Source organism: Oratosquilla oratoria, chromosome 4 (assembly GCF_046742065.1).
Source record: "Oratosquilla oratoria isolate Oo_2021 chromosome 4, ASM4674206v1, whole genome shotgun sequence".
NCBI classification, from domain to species: domain Eukaryota; kingdom Metazoa; phylum Arthropoda; class Malacostraca; order Stomatopoda; family Squillidae; genus Oratosquilla; species Oratosquilla oratoria.
The window spans coordinates 56098941-56117425 of record NC_134780.1 but is presented as its reverse complement, the minus strand read 5'-3'; the positions used below and the strand labels follow the sequence as shown (position 1 = coordinate 56117425).

Sequence of the window (18485 nt, the reverse complement as noted above, 5' to 3'; positions counted from 1 at the left end):
ACAAAGGTGTCTGCTGTGTGGCTCAATGAATTGACAAACAGGAGACGTATTTTCGAGAGAAGGCAAGATGAAATGTTTCAAGGAAGAACATTGACCGGTCTCCTCTGACATGTCAGATACTTCGGCACTTCTTGCCGCTCCCAGGGTCTACCCAGAGCTATTTTTCCTCCCACACCCTAACTCCAGCCTCCATTTGAATAACCAGAATATGACTTCGCTTTCAGAAATCTAGACTTCTCCAAGATCATTTCAACAGTATGTCTAACAGTTTAGGTTTATAATCTGTTATTCATCATTCAGCTTTGCTATATACGACGGAAAGGTTATTTGATGTTTTTAGATTTGAAAAATAAGATATTGTAATCGAAGTCGTTTTTACTCGAACGAACTCTTAACTGTCTGCGCTGTTGAAGCCCGTGGAAGCCCAGTGTGATAACCCCCTAACGACAATTGCTGTTGAGGCATACAGGCTCCTCCCCATCCCTTTTAGTCGCTTCTCACGCAGGGAATACGTGGATGGTGTTCTTATCGACCCCCCCCCACCAACCTAAAGTTTTTGCGCCCCAGCAGCAAGACAAAAGATGGCGGGTGAAAGTTGAGATGAAATGTGAAAAGCAAGCCTGGTCAGCTTTCTGTTACGGAAATAAGGAACGCTTTGCATACCCTTGTTATCAGCATGATTGTTCCAGCCTATAAATGTGTGTGTGTGTGTGTGTATGTGTGTACGTATACCTTGACGTTACGCATCAGGCCCTAACGGCAGACTCACGCCAAGGTCAACAAATTGTTGACCTTGGTGCACGCCGTGAGACCAGAGTTGTGATGGCGTTATCTGCGATTCTAAAGGCATTTCTAGGCGCACTAGCATTTTGCTACTCTGGGTAGAAACGACTTCGGTTACGATCTTTTGTTTTTCAAATGTCCAAAGATCAAATTACTCTTGCTTCATATAATGAGAAGCTGAATGACGAATAGAGAAGTTAAAACGTATACGACTGTTAGACACATTGTTGAGATGTTCTTACGGAAGTCTGGAATATTGTAACCGAAGTAATTTTTACTCAAGCTAAGTAACAAAAGCAAGTATCATGCTAACCTAATGTGCCGCCACCTTAAGACTACAGAGGATTAATTATTGGCAGTTCATCATCTGTCTACACGGCGCGCCATATATTGGAACTATGTTCAGACACTCGGCACGCGGCTGCATTCGAAAATCTCCTCTGATGATGTCAACAAGATATCTGGAACCTGTTTTATATGGCGTTCATTTCGAAAACAGGAGTTGCAGCGAACAAATCGCTGTAAGAACAGAGTATGGAAATGTTCCTTTCCAATGCCTCCAGAATTGACGTATAAAGTTGCACGGCCAGTTGAATTGCACAGATTTTACCTTGAGGGAGTTTAAAGTAAACTCCAACCTTTTGTTGCTAGCTAGAAGTGCCCAGATGAACAAGATAGACTGTACAGGTCTACTGCATTTGTTGCAGTTGTTCGTTCGCATAGAGAAAGAAAATTAAGAGCATGTCTCCATTTTTAAGCAACAACCATTATGTAAAGTAGATGTTAAAATTAATCGGAATTTGAGTAGAGACTAGTCTCCAATAATAAGAGAATGCTGAGCGACTCTGGTCCATAGGGGTGCCATCGAAGTCCCAAAAAATCTTGTTTGCATAAAACAGTCAACAGTCCATACGGTAACAGTGGAATTATGAACCTACACCATTTTTGCTCACCTCAATAAACTTCTTTGTTTTCAAACTTCCTCCGTTTAGGTTGCCACTTTTCATGTCACTGATTGCCGCCTGGCAGTTTCATTCATTATCATGGCTCCTCCTCAGCAGTGACGTGGTCATAGTATTGTAAAACAAGAGAGAAAGAACCCGTACATGGTGGACTCCGACCTATGTATCCAGGCTACTTTTTTTTTTTTTTTTTTTTTTTTTTTTTTTACGTCCGTGCTTGCCCCCCCCTCCCTCCCCCCAGATGCCAAAGCAACTGAACAGATTGTGGTAAGGTTACTACTGATTTTGGAGAACAGTCTTGAAAGGAAGATCCCATCTTGCTATGTTTACCAAAGTGATTAAACTGCGTTTTACTCACTTAATTGAAGACACTGAGTAAACACTTTCTTGTCTAGAGGTTCATCCGATTATAGTGATCCTGAGAGAAGATTACTACTCAGATAAAAACTCAGGAGCCTCGGTTGTAAAAAAGCCTTTCGGTTGACATAGAGTCGAACGAATGGAAAATGGAGAAATTGTCATCCTATACATGTGCACGAAAGTGAAAGAAACTGTCGTAGACAACTGTTCAGGGTGCAACAATTCTCCCCATACCGTACAACACATTATAGGAGACTGCATTGTACAGAATCATACACGCCAACAACACAATATACATTCTATAAAGTATAGGAAAACCCTATTCCAGCCGTGACGTTCCGCAGGGAGGCGGGATAAGGACTGCTCGGCCAGACAGTCAATGGAACGATAACAACAATAGGACACGAAGCTAAAATTAAAAAAAGAACCGAAAGATGTAGAAAAAAAAGTTATTTCTTGGATGTGGCAATTAGTTGAATGCGGAGTCGTTCGACTCGTAGAAGAGGATAAAAGAGTCTTACGACTTCGAAATGATGATTAATTCATTTGAAACGGGGAGACGAGTGGCGTGGCCACACGTATTTTGATAGATTATATTGACGCATGAAAAATGGTTTATCTACTTCATGTGCAAAAATGGCGAAGTTACTATATACGGTTTCCATTCAATTTTGGGTCAGCTTGGTGAGGAAATTAATGTCGTTAGTGTGTGAACGCGTGGGTTTGGGAAGACGTAGATTATATTAGATTTAGCTTGTTTACATTAGCCTTGCTGCACATACGTAGTTGATAATTGTATTATTATTATTATTATTATCATTATTATTGTTATTAGTATTACTATCATTATAGATAAAAGTATTGTAATTCCCCGTTTTCTATGATCATGAATGTTAATCCCGTGATTAATATAAGTTTTATTCCGTATGTGTTTACAAGGTCTGATCATGGAAGGCATCTTTAGTGCCTCCCCTTACTATGAGATTAGTTTGGGTGACTGGCTCTGATGAGAAAGAGCCTCGTGGAGGTACGAGTTTGTTAAGTTAAGGGGTTATCACACTGGGGTTCCACGGGCTTCACCAGCACCGACAGTTGAGAGTTCGTTTGAGTGAAAACGACTTCGGTTACAATATTTTATTTTTCAAATCTCCAAATATCAAATTATCTTTCCGTCATATATAGCAAAGCTGAATGATGAACTAAGAGATTGTAAACCTATATGAATGTTAGACACACTGTCGAAATGTTCTTTGAGAAGTCTAGATTTGTGTAAGCGAAGTCATGTTCTAGTTATTCAAATATAGGTGGGAGGGAAAACACCCCATGGTGATGACCCCTTTAGCTAGTGGCCTTACATTGTGGGCTGAGGGAGCTGCAGATTCTAAGCTGGGGTCATTGGCTAATCTAATTCAACCTAACCTACTTCTTAATAAATAAGGCTCTCCCTCCCTTTAATGGCACATTCACAAACGCACACACACACACACACACACACACACACACACACACACACACACACACACACACACACACACACACACACACACACAAAACATACTCAATTTTATTATGAGGTGAAATTATTATTTAATATAATCATAATCACCCACAGACACCATGAAGAAATTACACCTTACTATGGTATAATCTGAACTACAAACCTGCATCCTTGAGTAGTAGTGAGAGGATTTATATAAAAAAAAAGAAGACTGATTTCTCACTGTCGTGGAGACGGAACGATTGTGATGTCATAGATGTAATGTCATTGCTAAAATTAATGGAAATTAATATTTTGAACGAGCTCTGTGCCCGTTGTTATCTCCCATTGTTCAGCCTTTTTTTAAATTTGTAAACATGCTATGTTTATTGGATTGGAGTTGAGCTCATGGATCCCTCTGAATCTCAACTTGTCAAACTATATTTTTAATTGATTATGTTGTCCGTCTGGATTATTTCATCGTCTAATTTATTCCACAAATTAAAGTATCTGTGCGGAAAGTTGCATCTGCATGCCTTTCAAACATTCCATATTTATATCGTTTTCCTGCCTCCTCTGAAAACTAATAGATCTTCTTAATTTTTCCTCACCTTTCACATATATAAAGACAACAGTCGTGCTACCATTTACTCTTCCCTCTTCCATTGTGGGCAGTCCCAGATTTATATGTTATTTCCTCGCACGTTTTGTCAGCCAGGCTAGGTTTCCCTTGTTGCTACCATCTGTGGTTTTTTTTTTTGTTTGTTTTTTTCAGTTTTGTCGAAATCACACCGCTACTACGTATTCCAATATGGTACAAATAATATTTCAGTTATCTTTTTATTAAATCCTCGTCAGTATAATGAAATAACAGTTTATATGTCTCTTCCGCTTGTCCATTATTTTTTCAGACGACAAATGAATTCCATCCACTTCCGGCTGCATTTTAGAATCTTGTCTACATCTTCCTGTAACAGTTTACAATCTTTTTGATATCTTGTTCCTTTCATGATATTTGCATCGTCAGGTAACAGGTTCTTGATGTTATATTAATATTACATGTACATGTCTTCAGTCTGACATCTTATCCTTGACTATTGTTTTCAAAAGTCTCTCGGGAAGGAATCTGTCACCTTTAGGATCCTACGTTTTTCAATTTCCACATTAATCTTCTGTTATGCACCTTATGGGAAACCTTTTCCAGATCCAAATACAGTCCACCCAACCACTTCTCTCTCCCATCCAACACATCAATCGCTTTCGAGTAAATTAATTGCTCAGGACCTATTTTTTTCTGAAACCGAACTGGATATCTGCCAAGGGTCTTCTCTTCCACAGTTCTTTCAAATATTTTGTCGATCGCACTAGAGAAGGATACTGGTACATAATTTCGAGGTTCGTTCCTACTTCAAGTAAATTAGGTCCACATTTGCCTTTTTTCAATCCTGGGACACTCTTCTTTCTTCTAGAGAATAGACATTGATTTTGTTGATTTAAAATTGCAATTGCCGACAAAATGGTCATAGTAGACACATAAGGATGAAACGTTAATCCAAAGAACAACACTTCGCTTGCTGAAGCTTTTTCATGTACATCATGTACTTGAAAAGGCTTCAACAAAGGAAACGTTGTACATTTATAAAAGTTTCATCCACATATGATGTCTACTCTGACCCTATAATTTGTTCATACAATTTGCCCGTCAGCTGTTCTCCGCATTCCTTGAGTAATGGAAATCCAACCTGTGTACAAGGTCTTTGTAACTTTCAAGTTCTTGAGTAATTGCGTACTCAGGCCTCCACTTTTAAAGTATGTTATTTCATACAGATTCTCTGGTTAACCATTTCTACTTTTTTGTTGTGAATACCAGTTGGAAACTTGTTATCTTTTGCAATTTGTTCTTCCTCTTCATTTCATTTTAGCTCGCAGATTTCTTTGTGTTTCACTTTGTCATTTACAAATCTATAGAGCAGATTAGGGTTTATCTATTTTATAAACTTGTTATTTGTCTATTTTCATTTCTGTTTTGGTCCGTTACACTGTTTTCAAAGTATTTTTCTTTAATTCTTTTGTACACGTGCATACTTGCATTTTTTGTATTTTTCTTTCGTCTTCACGATTGTTCTCTTTCTCTCCCTTTTATGCCTTATCTCTCTCTCTCTCTCTCTCTCTCTCTCTCTCTCTATATATATATATATATATATATATATATATATATACACATATATATATTCCCCTGAAGATGTGAATTACACGAAAGCGCTTGGGAATTACTGTTTTCTTCAGATTCCCTTAGTGGTTACCAGCAATATATATATATATATATATATATATATATATATATATATATATATATATATATATATATACACACACACATATATATAGATATAGATATATATATATATATATATGTATATATTATATAATATATATATATTCTGGATGTGCCTGTTAAGCCAATCATTTTTTAGTCTCTTCCATTCTTTCTTGGTTCATATTTTTTCCGCACGCAAGTAATACATTTTCAGAACTTACAATTTTTTTACCAATTTATCTCATTGAACTCTTTCTAATCCATTTCTTCACATTTTCTCAGTTCTATATAGTTTGTTCTGTAAAGCTTGTCTGTTTAATTTACTTCAGTTCTACATCCTTCAGTGTCATGCTGAATATGAGGACATGATCGCTTTTATCCAAAAGTTATGTTTGTACCTTGCTGGGCGAGTGGGTTAGAGCGTCATTACATGCTGCGAAGGTCGAGGGGATGGCGATTCAAACCCTGCCACCGGCGAAGTCTAAGGGCACGGCTACTTAAATTCCACGCTACAAAGTCCTCTGTAAGGGGCACATTCGTAACCCAGCAATAAGGGGGGAGTTTGTAACGTTAAATCATATCATAAAAGATTCAGTAACATTGGGTTCTTTTGTTCAAACCTAAAGTCTTGTTAGTGTGTCTTCATCTTGATATCTTGCTGTTCCTTTAACCCACTGGATCATTACGCTGGTCATGTTATATTCAATGTCGTATTACCCAGTGGTCCGTGACCTCTGTTTTCCATGCTTCACAGTTCACGTCCCCAACATGTCGCTGACTCCATTATTTTCCCAGTCCTATAATTACGTTAAGTACTCTCCTCTTACCTCACCACTTTGTTTCCTTCCAAAAGAAAATCCTATGTCTGCTTACTACTTTGGAAGCATGTCTACATTAATTTTAACTTTGCTGATATGTCCCTATCACTGAAAGAAGAAAACATTCACAAATATACAACTTTACATGTATGTGGCCCCTACAACTGAATAAAATTGTATGGAAATAACCAGAGCAAATTCATTAAAAGGCATTACCGCCTCGGAATTGATAAAAGTAAAATCCATTTGCTTCAGCTGAATTTACTTGTGTGAAGAAATTTTATAATTTTCAACAAAAATGGAGTAGTTTATAATACTGCCGAAGAAAACACAAGGACAACACATGTCACGGGACTTTAGTCATCGCCTGTTTTAATCTTTAATGCCAGAGCCAAGAGGTCCACCGTTTCTGACAGGTCCAACGTCGTTGCACTGCTGACGACTGCCGATGTCAGCACTGTCACACCCCAGGTGCTGACATAAGCCACTGCTTGGGCGATTGCCCTGAAACTGTCGTCTTGGAGAAGGGACCGGGCGCCTCAAGTGATAAAAGTGTCAAACGGCCTGCGCGGCCGTTTGGTCTCTACAAGACGGCCAAGTATTCCTACAGGTGGCTACACACTAAACTAGCAGCATGATACTTGCTTTTGCTATTGCGTTTAAATAGGAACGACTTTGGTTGCAATACTGTAGACTTCCCTAAGAACATCTCAAAGTGTCTAATATTCGTATTTTAGGTTTGACTTCTCTTAATTCGTCATTCAGCTTCTCATTATATTACGCAAGAGTAATTTGACATTTGGAAGATTGAAAAAATGTAACCAAAGTAGTTTCTACTTAAACGAAGTAGCAAAAGCAAGTAGCATGCTAGCGAGAAATGCCTACTGTTCCACCACCGTGGTCTCGAACGTCGATAGCAACAATTTATTTATTCTTTCTTTTTCTTCTTTTCTTAATAAGTGAGCATATTGGAGATGACTTCTTTTTCTTCGTACGATATTTGATAATTCATTGGTGTCCATCGAACCTTTTATCAGTCATCGATAACTACGATTTCCCCAGAATTGCGTATGTCCCGCTAAGTTCGTCAATCCACCCATGGGTTATCACACTGGGCTATTCTTCCTTCAACCTCCGATGAATCTGCAATACCGCCCACCTACAGAACTTTTTCCGCCTTAAAATCTCTATGGCAAACCATTTTGTTTTCTCAACAAAAATACATAGAATGTCATTTGTAATGTTGGAAGAAGATTATTTTCCTCCGGTATATCAGATTCCTTCCCGAAAGCTATGGGCTGCAAATCTGCTCCAACAGTCGAAGGAAGAATTGCCCAGTGTGATAACGCTTTCAGCGGGAGTTGTCCAAGCGTGGTGATGGTTAAGGGTAGAGGGCGGAGGGTGGGGCGGGCCGGGCTGGGCTGGGGCAGGCCGACGCGCCTTTGTAAACCTTTCACCCACGTTCTTCGCCCAAGTTCACCACCGAGGCTATTCGCAGTGAGTTACGCGTTTTCTGACCACCATAAGCCCAAGATTATGCACTTGATATGTAGCAGCGAGCCAAGCATGAAGGAACCTAAGTTCCTTCTGTGAAAGAAACTGGGACGAGGGGGCCGAGGATGCCTATGCTTGAAGGGTCGGTGAAGGCCAAGTCAAATGGTTCCCAGGTGCACGGAGGCCCTTGCAGAATGGAGATGCATCTTCCCCTTGGCCTATTCCACAACGAGTCAGGGAGACCTCCCCCCCCCACACACACACACCCAAGTTTGCACGTGTTTAACATGCATGGCATCCCAAAACACCACAATAATATGTAGTCAGTACCCAAGATACGGTAATGCTTGGTCTTAAGTGACATAATGCCTGTGTGACAATCACATCGATCTTGACTTTGTGTGTGTGTGTGTGTGAGAGAGAGAGAGTGTGTATGTGTGTGTTTGAGAGAGAGAGAGAGGAGGGTATGTTAAATTTACCCCGATTATGCCCTTTCATCTGGTAACTTATACTGCAGTGTGAACTTCCATGGGGAGATTCCAAAAACTGGAGAGGAGGATCACATAAGTTGAACTTAAAGGCAGGCGCACGCTGACGGTAAAATGTCCCCAGCCACGTGACTGACGCCATCTTGTTTAGTCCTGCATGCATATGCACGTGCAGTGTACCAGTTCAAGCATTAGTTCATGTATGCTGGTGTGTTTAGGGGTTGTTTTCCTATGAAACCACAAAGTAAATTTAGCCAAATTGTCCCTTTTTCCACGACCGTGAAATATCCCAATCGGTTTGTGACTGGATGAGGGAGAACATTCCACAAATAAAGTGATAACTTATTATGAATTAATTGTTATAAGGGGGGTGAAAATAAAAATTTAAATTAAGCTTCGTTAACACCAGGCTAGTTTAGTAGCCTCTAGTGCTAACAACTAGTAAACTCTATTTGTCCACAGTCAACGGAAAGTTAGTAAACTTGCCTCCAAACTATACCAGTGTCAACAACCTGCTTCGCTGGTAAGTTAACTTGTAGATAGCACTCGCGACTACTAAACTAGACCCGTGTCGACGAGGCTTTAAGAAAGCCAACTGCTGTGAGGTGATTTTGAATTTTATGACAGTGACAATGGAAATGCAATGAGATACTGCAAAGCTGTTTTCTTCTTCTTCTTCTTCGTTCTATTTCTTTTTCTTCTTCGTTCTATTTCTTTTTCTTCTTAAGGGATGGTACTTAAGTCCCATGTTTATCGCCAGCCCTTATAAGCTCAATAGGACCTTTACGAATAAAGAATGGTTTTCATGATCATAAGACTACTCCAAACGACAAACCAGTACATTTTTGTCGATGCAATAAACATATCAAGGATTAATATTAAAGTCTTTCTAACCATTACGTGATAGAGACGGTTATTGTAATGTCAAAAGAAAGATAAAATGAGATGAAATATCTTATGACCGTTCATGATGGAAGTTGACCCTGGGAATGACGTGATCTGAAAAAAGGAAATTTTATATATATATATATATATATATATATATATATATATATATATTGAATGGATATAAATATGTGGCATGTTTTTTATTGTTATATAACACATCATCAGATTTTGGCTATATCGTTATTTGCGTTCTAGCACTCCTTTGCAGTTATTTGTAGTCCTATTTTGAGTTTTGAGCTCACAGAATTAGGGGACCCTTTCATTTAAGGTGACTTTAATTTTCATAAAAGAGAAAATATATAATAATAATGATAAAACACTCCGAGCTCAAACAAAAACAGAGGTGTTGGTAAGCATACTCTAACCTCTCCTTGTACCCCGATTTTTTTTTTTTTTTTTTTTTTTCTCCAAACAATTTTTCCCAATTAGATGTTTCTCCGAGTGTTTAGGCTTGGAAAAATTATTGGGACTCATCCGACGTTATCACACTGGGCTATTTTTCCTTCGACTGTTGGAGCAGATTTGCAGCTCGCAGCTTTCGGGAAGGAATCTGATATGCTGAAAGAAAATAATTTTCCTCCAGCATATCAAATGACATTCTATGTATTTTTGTTGAGAAAACAAAATAGTTTGCCATAGTGATTTTATGGCGGAAAAAATTCTGGAGGTGGGCGGTTCCGCCGACGGTTGGAGGTAAAGTAGCCCAGTGTGATAATCCCTTTACCTGAGTATTGATGAACAAAGAGGAAAGGAGAAGATACCCCATGCTGAGGTATTGACTGAATGTTATTGTGTAGCATTAATTGCTTAGTAGCATGCAGTTAATGCTTTAGAGACTGATTTGGGAAATTATGCTACTTGTACTACAACTATCCCTGGGTTATGCTGTTCTCTTGAAATTGCCCAGTACCACTTTTTAGTGCACTTTTTTTTTTTTCCCTCGTCAATGTGCTAGGGAGGGAGGGGGAATTTCTGCCAAGGTGTTTTCCATGCGGTTCGTAAAAGGCGACAAACTGGGAATGATGGGACCAAGGTCTAAATATACAGGTCAGACCGTTTGAATTCTTCTGCGCAGCTTCTGACGTCATTAGGCTGGGTCCATTTTCTCTTTGTGAAACACAGAAGAAAACTGTGAAACGCCAAGGAAGACAGGAACTATAATATTTTATATATATATATTATATATTCATATATATAGACAGGAACTATAATATTTTATATATATTTATATATAATATTTGTCAGAATATAACTGCGTGGAGCGGTGCGAGCGAAGGCAACGTCTTTCCCAAACGGCGCACCAGCTTCAACTGACAGCTATAGGACCCGCCAACCCCACTTTGAACAGCCAGGTGACGTTCACGGGCCCGCTGCGCCAACTCCCTCGAAATTCGGTCGGAAGTGGTTAGACCTTATATTCTTAGATCTTGGATGGGACTATGTATTTTGCTCTGTAAAATTATCCTACGAGATGTTAAGACATTAGAGGATTTGGGTGTAGAGTTCCAATCAGAGCACTAAAATTTGGGTCTAAAAAAACGAAGTCGAAGACAAAATCCGGACGATCGAAACGGAAGCGCCGTTTTCTCCCCAAACATCAATTTCTGGTGGGCTGAGACATAATTAATCCTGCCATAACTAATCAGGGTCAAGAGGGAGAATAATATTCATTCATAACTCGTCCAGGAACTCAAACAGCATAAAAAAAATCATACACAATTATTGGCATCACGAGTAATTTGTTAAGTTAAACCTTGTTTGTGCCATCGGTAATTCTGTTCGATTTTTCTGCTGTTTGAGTTCTTGACCCAGTCATGGATGAAGGTCCTTTTCCTTCTTGACCCTGTTTGGTTGAAACAGAGGATTATATATATATATATATATATATATATATATATATATATATATATATATATATATATATATATATACACACACACACACACATATGTGTGTGTGTGTACGAACTTGTCACTAATATTTTAATGCAAATTTCTCACATCCTTAGATTTACTTTCTTTTGCGTCTGCATGAATATACACATCATGTGCCCCCCTAAATCCGCCACTAGTATTCCAAGGTAGTTTCTTGAGTCCAATCTTGTCAATATAAAGGCCGGTTAACACGGCGCAGCTTTTGACGTTAGACGCTATAGTCAGCGCAAGGAGAATTGGCCGATAAGGCGTGGCTAGGATATTTCCCGGTGTTGCCACATATGGGCATCCATGGCGAGAACGTGCGTATGGATGCAATGATTTCTGAATGCAGTGTGAGGGGGGCGGGGCCAGAGATTAGATGTAGTGGCAACGTCGCTCTCGCATGCACATATGCCATATCTACACTTAAAGAAACGAAACATTTGTATAGAAAACATTGCTTTGATTTTTATCTCAGTGGTGGTGTGTGACAAAAAATTATAATATAATCATATGAGGCAACATTATAAAAATATAAAATAGAATTATATAATTAAATAAAACTATAAAATAATTATATGTGGCACCACAGGGGAACTCCCAGTGGTCCGCCCTAACGGCCAGATCTCAGTGCATAGGGTATAGCTTCTATATTCGCTACCGAAATGCTATACGCGAGCGGTTGAACATGTTTAACTTTATCGTAGCGTCAAACAGACGCTGAGAATTCATAATTTTATTCGCTAGCGTTTTAAGACGCTTGTCCAAAGCGAATAAAAGCAGCGCCGTATAAACGACGCTGTAGATGCTCGTAAAACAGTGCCGATTTCAAAGCATAAAAGGAGGATATCCAGTTTTCACTTAGAATTATAGAAACAAATAACAGAAGAATAGTTGAAGATTAGAACCGCGATGAGGAAGGAACGAGTGTATACTGATTGAAACAATGGATAATTAAACAAATATTAATTTACGAAACAAGAAAAAACATACGTCTCTAGTAATATCGATGAGAAGTAAAAGTTGTTTAACATAGAAATTTAAGTGGTAAGGACTTCGAGGTTTTGCATTTGTGTTGATTCAGAAAATGACTGTTCTTTTATTTTGTTTACAAGTTTTGTAACGAATGCGTCACATACTCTTGGACCGCTCGAGCGTGCGGAGTTGCCAAATGCTATTATGGTATACATAAATAACTGGAACATTATTTCATGTTAGAAACAAAAATACATTTGTGACTGAGACAAGACAATATACATACTGTAATATATGCTGCAAGGTTGTATGTAAAGATAATGAAATATATAGGTCGGGTATGATATACGATACCGTGTAGTACGTATGATATGTAATACATATTCAGCTGTCTGGCGTACACATGCCCAGAAATGTGAACGTATATTGTTGCCATGATTGATAAAGGTTTTTGCCATATGAACAATACTTCATCGAAGAGCTGGTCATAGAGACGACAAAATATAAATTTAAGAAGGGCAGTAGAACAGGAAGGGTAGACGTTAGAAAACGGTCAGCATTCTTGAGTGGACATACCTAATAAAAGAAAAATGCGTGATTGGTCTAGAAAGTGCCTAAATGTTGACTTCGTAAAACATCCAGTCATTACACCATATGGGGCGTGAACAAAGCTGCATTCAGATGGCAAGGTCATGAGATTGCCAAGTCCATAATGCCAAGAAAGAAAAAGAGAAGAAAAATAAATAAACAAATACTACACGAAACTAATATTATGGTAAGATTGCGACAGACGATTTGAAGTTATAGTAGTACCGTGAATATTTGTAGGAACAGGCCTCTTGCGTAATGTCGCTTTTTGGGGGCAATAGTGGATTAGTAAAATATTGGTTCCTTGTCTGCCTTACAAATTATTATCTCTCAGATGCGAACCAGTTCTACTACTACAAATACTAATCCTAGTAGTACAGTGCTGCTGCAGTTTCTACTAATCTTAGTAGTGGTACAATAACGACATTAAAAATTACCGTACTCATTTTTGTGGCCACAAACAATTTACAAGGGGCGTAAGTTTAGCATGACGGTTCACCCAAGGGTTGGATTGTCATGAACAAAGACAGCAACATATAGCTCAGATGTGGGCAAAACATACATCTCGATCCCTCTGCCACGTTTGTTTAAATAATACATCACGGCCCACTTCATCCTTGTGTTTAAACAAGCATTTTTATTTTGTAGACTCCTCGCTAGAACGACTGTAAGCGACTGACCAAAGATTTCCAGTAGTAGTGATTCTCACAAAAACGGACACATAATAACTGGTTGTAAACAATATGCTTCCGTTAATTGGAGGTCAGACTTCACTATGTTAATAAGGTAATGTTCGTGCGTGTTTTCTTTGCTTAATACAGGATGGTAGTCCTTCTTTTCGGGGAAAACAAGTACGAAATGTATAACTTTTAAGATATTGTCGTAGTCTTGAAATAATCACATATAAAAAGGCAGCACTTAATGTTCTGTTGGCGTTTCTCAACTTTTCGTTATTCATGCCAGCGATTGGGTAGATGTCATTACAAAGCTTTACGGTATCTCAATGAGGGATATTACAAAGTGTGATTTTGTATTTTAAAAATTATAGAAATCCAAGTTTTTACTAGTCAAGTGAAAGCGTGCCTAGTCCAACAACCATCTTTGCGAAATTATTCAAACTATCGACTAATCATAAATGTATACGTGAATGTCAAACATGATACGTAAATAACGCAGTCTAACATGATTTAGTCAAAACCAAAAAGTTTGTCAATAGGTTAGTTTATTAGTATAGTAGGAACGATCAATATACAAAAGTTTAACTTAACGACGTTGAGTGTGTGTGAGGGGGGTTCTTAATTACTAAGTTTCTGTGGGAATCTAATTTTAGCCCAAGTTTGTACAATTTTAATATAAAATAATGCAAATGGTACAGCAGTAATAGGCAACTCTAACAATAAATGATGTGAAATATTCCATATATTCACTCCCAGGCCCATACTGTGAGAATTGGTTAACCTTACCGTATAACCTAACCTAACCATAGTTGGAGTCTGACCCCCTTGGTTCTCGGCAGTCACAAAATATCAAAATTAGACCGGTGTAACACTGTTAAGGGAAGGCTTATGCATACATACTTTTGTGCCATTTCATATGGCTTATCTTGTCATAAATACAGGTTTGGTGTTTTCTCATTGTTGATAGACAAACATTTTGGGGTGATATGTAGTGTTATGTAGGCCTATCTTTGATTTTCCTTTGTTCAGTAGTACACAACCAGCATGCATTTGTGTTCTATGTAGCCAAATTATGCGTGAAAACGAACTGTTGTATTGTTTCTATTGTCACAAGGTGCAAGACTTGCTTTGTCTACAAAGGCTCACGTTCGCGATTAGTTTCAAACATTCGCAAATGTTTATCCGTTGTAATTTGTCTTACTTTTCTGTTTTTGTTTTTTGCTCACACACGATATTCTCGTGTTTTGCTGATTCTTGTTATGAATGCCTCCCGAAAGTAAGCGTTTGTGTTGCGCGCATGTCTGGGTAAGATTACTTGTACAATGGGTAAATTGTGAGGAGAGAGTCGTCGTTGCTATATAAACAATATGTGTCCGATTTGTGCCCCCCCCCCCCCGCAGGACTCGTATCTCCGACGATATTGTAATGTTCTGCGAATACCTAACAATACTTTAATCTAACCTAAGCTGCGGCTGAAGCCATCACCTTTGCCCTATGAAGTTTGAGAACTGTTAGGGCAAGTAACAACTCTGCTGTGAATTGGAGAAGACTGCGGGATTCGACCTCACAACTAAGCGAATGCGAGACCGCGCTTCCGATTGCAGTACCAACGTACGGTCTAGATAATTACATAGAATTACACTCAATTAGATGTTGGTTTCACCAGTGAACGGAAAATTGTATGGGAAAGGAAATCAATTAGTCAGCGCTTTTATGACAATTTATTTTGGAAGTTCGTTATTAATAACGAGTTTGAGATTCCAGGTAACGCCAAAAACTAAATTTGGACTGAAAAAATACACTTTTAAAATTAGTGAACCCTGTTATTGAGGATATTTGCCATTAACAAAAGTTGTTAAAGCTGTGTGAAAATCGGAATTATAATGACTTGTTGCTGAAAGAGTCCTAAAACTGTGTGCATTGCGCGGCTAAAATTAGTAAATTACATTTAAAGACTAGTAGAAATATTAAAAAATATCCTCGCTGTCAACAGTAAAAAGGCCTTGAAGTATAAATTCCGTCACAATCTTATACGACACATAGTAATCACGCTTTCGATATGCTTGTATTTTTAAGATGCATGTGTGTGGGAGGGGGGTGGAGTTCCCTCAGTTGATTCAAATCGCCTCGCGGCAGTTGAAATAAATACCAGAGGTAGTTGTTTATGGAAAATACGACCAATTTTATTCATTGATAATTCCAATATTTTTGCAGGAATACATTACCGTTAGGCGTAATGCAAAATCAGTATAAAGGTTGTTAAAGTATTTGGTTAAAGATTGTCAATTACGGATTTGAACGACTCTTGCAGTACGTTTATTAATTTTTACATTGTTTCCCGAAATACTGTGCAGACAATACTGGGCAAGAGTTAACTCATAGTTATTTGTAAAAAAAAAAAATAATAATAATAATATTAAGTGGCCGTGATCATGCATAGCCGTCTCGCATTGTCTGGAATAAGTAAAGCATCTCGGGCAAGGCTTAAAAGAATTCTGAGTAAACGTGAACATTATGTAAATATGATACATCACATTTACACTGGACTAATTTTCAGTGTCATGGATGTCACAGGGACGAGTAGAAAACATTTAATTCAAGGAGATGGCACTTAACGGCTGAAGCCGTCATCTGCCCTGTGCGTTTGAATTCCCTGTTGGGATTTGGAGAGAAGTGCGGGAAGTGTTCCGTATACTTCGAATTATGTAACTGGCATACTCATGTGGGCAGAAGTGAAAAGTAAAAGGCCATATATTGATTAAATTTGTGTAGATATATTTGTCAGGCGTAACGTGGAGAGATTGATTTGTGGGATAATTTACAGGAAGTTATCAATATTGCAGTTACAACTGGGTGTTTTTTTTTCAATGAAGGGAACATAGTGGAATTAGTGAAAAAATTATGGGCATTTTTTTATCATTCTTAGACGTGTTTCAGATACCAGATAGCTATCCTGTGAATTCGAAATTCAGTTATCAGTTATCACATGTTCATGCTGGATTAAGACAAACTGAACCATGCAAGAGAAGTTGTTTCAATGCAAGGATATTGAAGCCTGGTGGTCATATTGAAATTAATTAATTAAATAACACATTAATGCAGTATATTAAAATCATAAAATTCGAGAAGTCTGTTCATATTAAATTCCCAAATTATTGAGGTATACCACAAGGTGAGTGATTTGCTTTGAAAAATGCTTTTAAAAAACTAGATAAGTCTGGGTTTTTGGGTTGTACGAGAGAAATAATATTACTCTATTTAGTATTGTTTACGTTACCATTGCCCTACGTAACATTTTATGTCAACAGCTTAGCAACTTTGATGATTAATTGAATTTTGTGTACCCCACAGCGTCGGCAAGGCGTGGCCATCGACCGTCTACCCGAGAATGGCCTCCTGGTCACCATGCTTGGTAATTTTTATTACTTTTTTATTCTATTTTTAGGGGGTGGGTATGTTTGTATGCACTATGCAAACATGCACGTACACTTTGTATAAATGTGAACTCATTTGATACTGTATATACCTAAACGAGTTTTGAAGGATTAAGTCGGATTTGTTAACTTCTATAGCTCTGGAGTTTGGGTGAAATTCAACACTGTTGATTAACATCTCTGCGTGCGCATGCTTAGGTGCTTCTGCATGACGTCTTGCCGTTTTAAGTTCTTACGTGGATATATATATATATATATATATATATATATATATATATATATATATATATATATATATATATATATATATATATATATATATATATATTATAGTGAATGTTGGCGTGTTTTGCGTCATTATTATTCAGAATTGTAATTGTTGATATTACTATTATTAACAGTGTTATTATTATTATTATTGGATGACGTAAAAGGAGCATTGGAAAAGAGGGGAATGTCCGTTGAGGAAGGAAGGGAGAAGACAAAAGATAGGGGTGAGTGCAGAATGGTTGGGGATGGATAATGCTGTGATGCTTGGAAGTGAGTGGTTTGGGGGCAGGGGTGTGAGGGAGTATGTGTGAATGATATTTTGACAGCCTGGAGGGATTTCTCCCCATCTTTTTTTCTGCATGAGGGGATCAAAAAAAGGGGGGGGGTCACCAGTTAAATGAAGTGGCCTTGCTGTGGATGTGTTGTGCCTTGCTGCATTACTTCTGACCCAAGGCAGATGGTGAGATGCAGGGATGACCTATCATCCAGGAGCCAAGAAAAGAGGGAGGGAGGGGTGGTAAATGGGAGCGGAGTGTATGTGGGGATGAAATGGGGAGGATGAATTTATGCCATTGAATTTGGTTACCTCCCTTTGAAGGAGGAAAAGCCCTTGGTATATGTATTATTATTATTATCATTATTATTATTATTTTCATCATCATTATTGTTATTTTTGTTATTATTGTTGTTATTAGTGGTAGTTGTAGTTGCAGAACTGTGAGTGATATCAACATTGGTTTAATTATTGTTCTTCCTCTTCATTCTTACTATCTGCTTTTGAACAAATATAAGTAGCAATCATGTCACTTGCAAAAATTCTAACCATCTACATTGCACAACCTCAGGTGGAGTGCAGATTATGCCACAGCTAGTAGAACAGAGATGACATTCATCCAATTTCAAAGACATACAACCCTGGAAAACTCCATACTCATTAAAAAAGCAAGAAAACAGACCCCCCCTGTATATATATATATA

General features: G+C 38.1%; 1 protein-coding gene across 12 annotated transcripts in view; it reads left to right on the top strand.

The window, feature by feature from the left end:
• Nucleotides 1–18485, top strand: part of LOC143024863 (uncharacterized) — a 201958-nt gene that overhangs the window by 85263 nt on the left and 98210 nt on the right. For 11 of the 12 annotated variants that reach the window (XR_012966318.1, XM_076184195.1, XM_076184188.1 and 8 more), the window contains one exon: nucleotides 17155–17215. Coding sequence is in view for 11 of the 12 variants with exons in the window: in XM_076184195.1 (XP_076040310.1) it covers nucleotides 17155–17215 (61 nt within the window). In the remaining variant the exon portion in view is untranslated. Of the gene's footprint in view, nucleotides 1–13776; nucleotides 13913–17154; nucleotides 17216–18485 lie in introns of those variants that run through there. The other variant, XM_076184194.1, reaches the window with a different exon arrangement.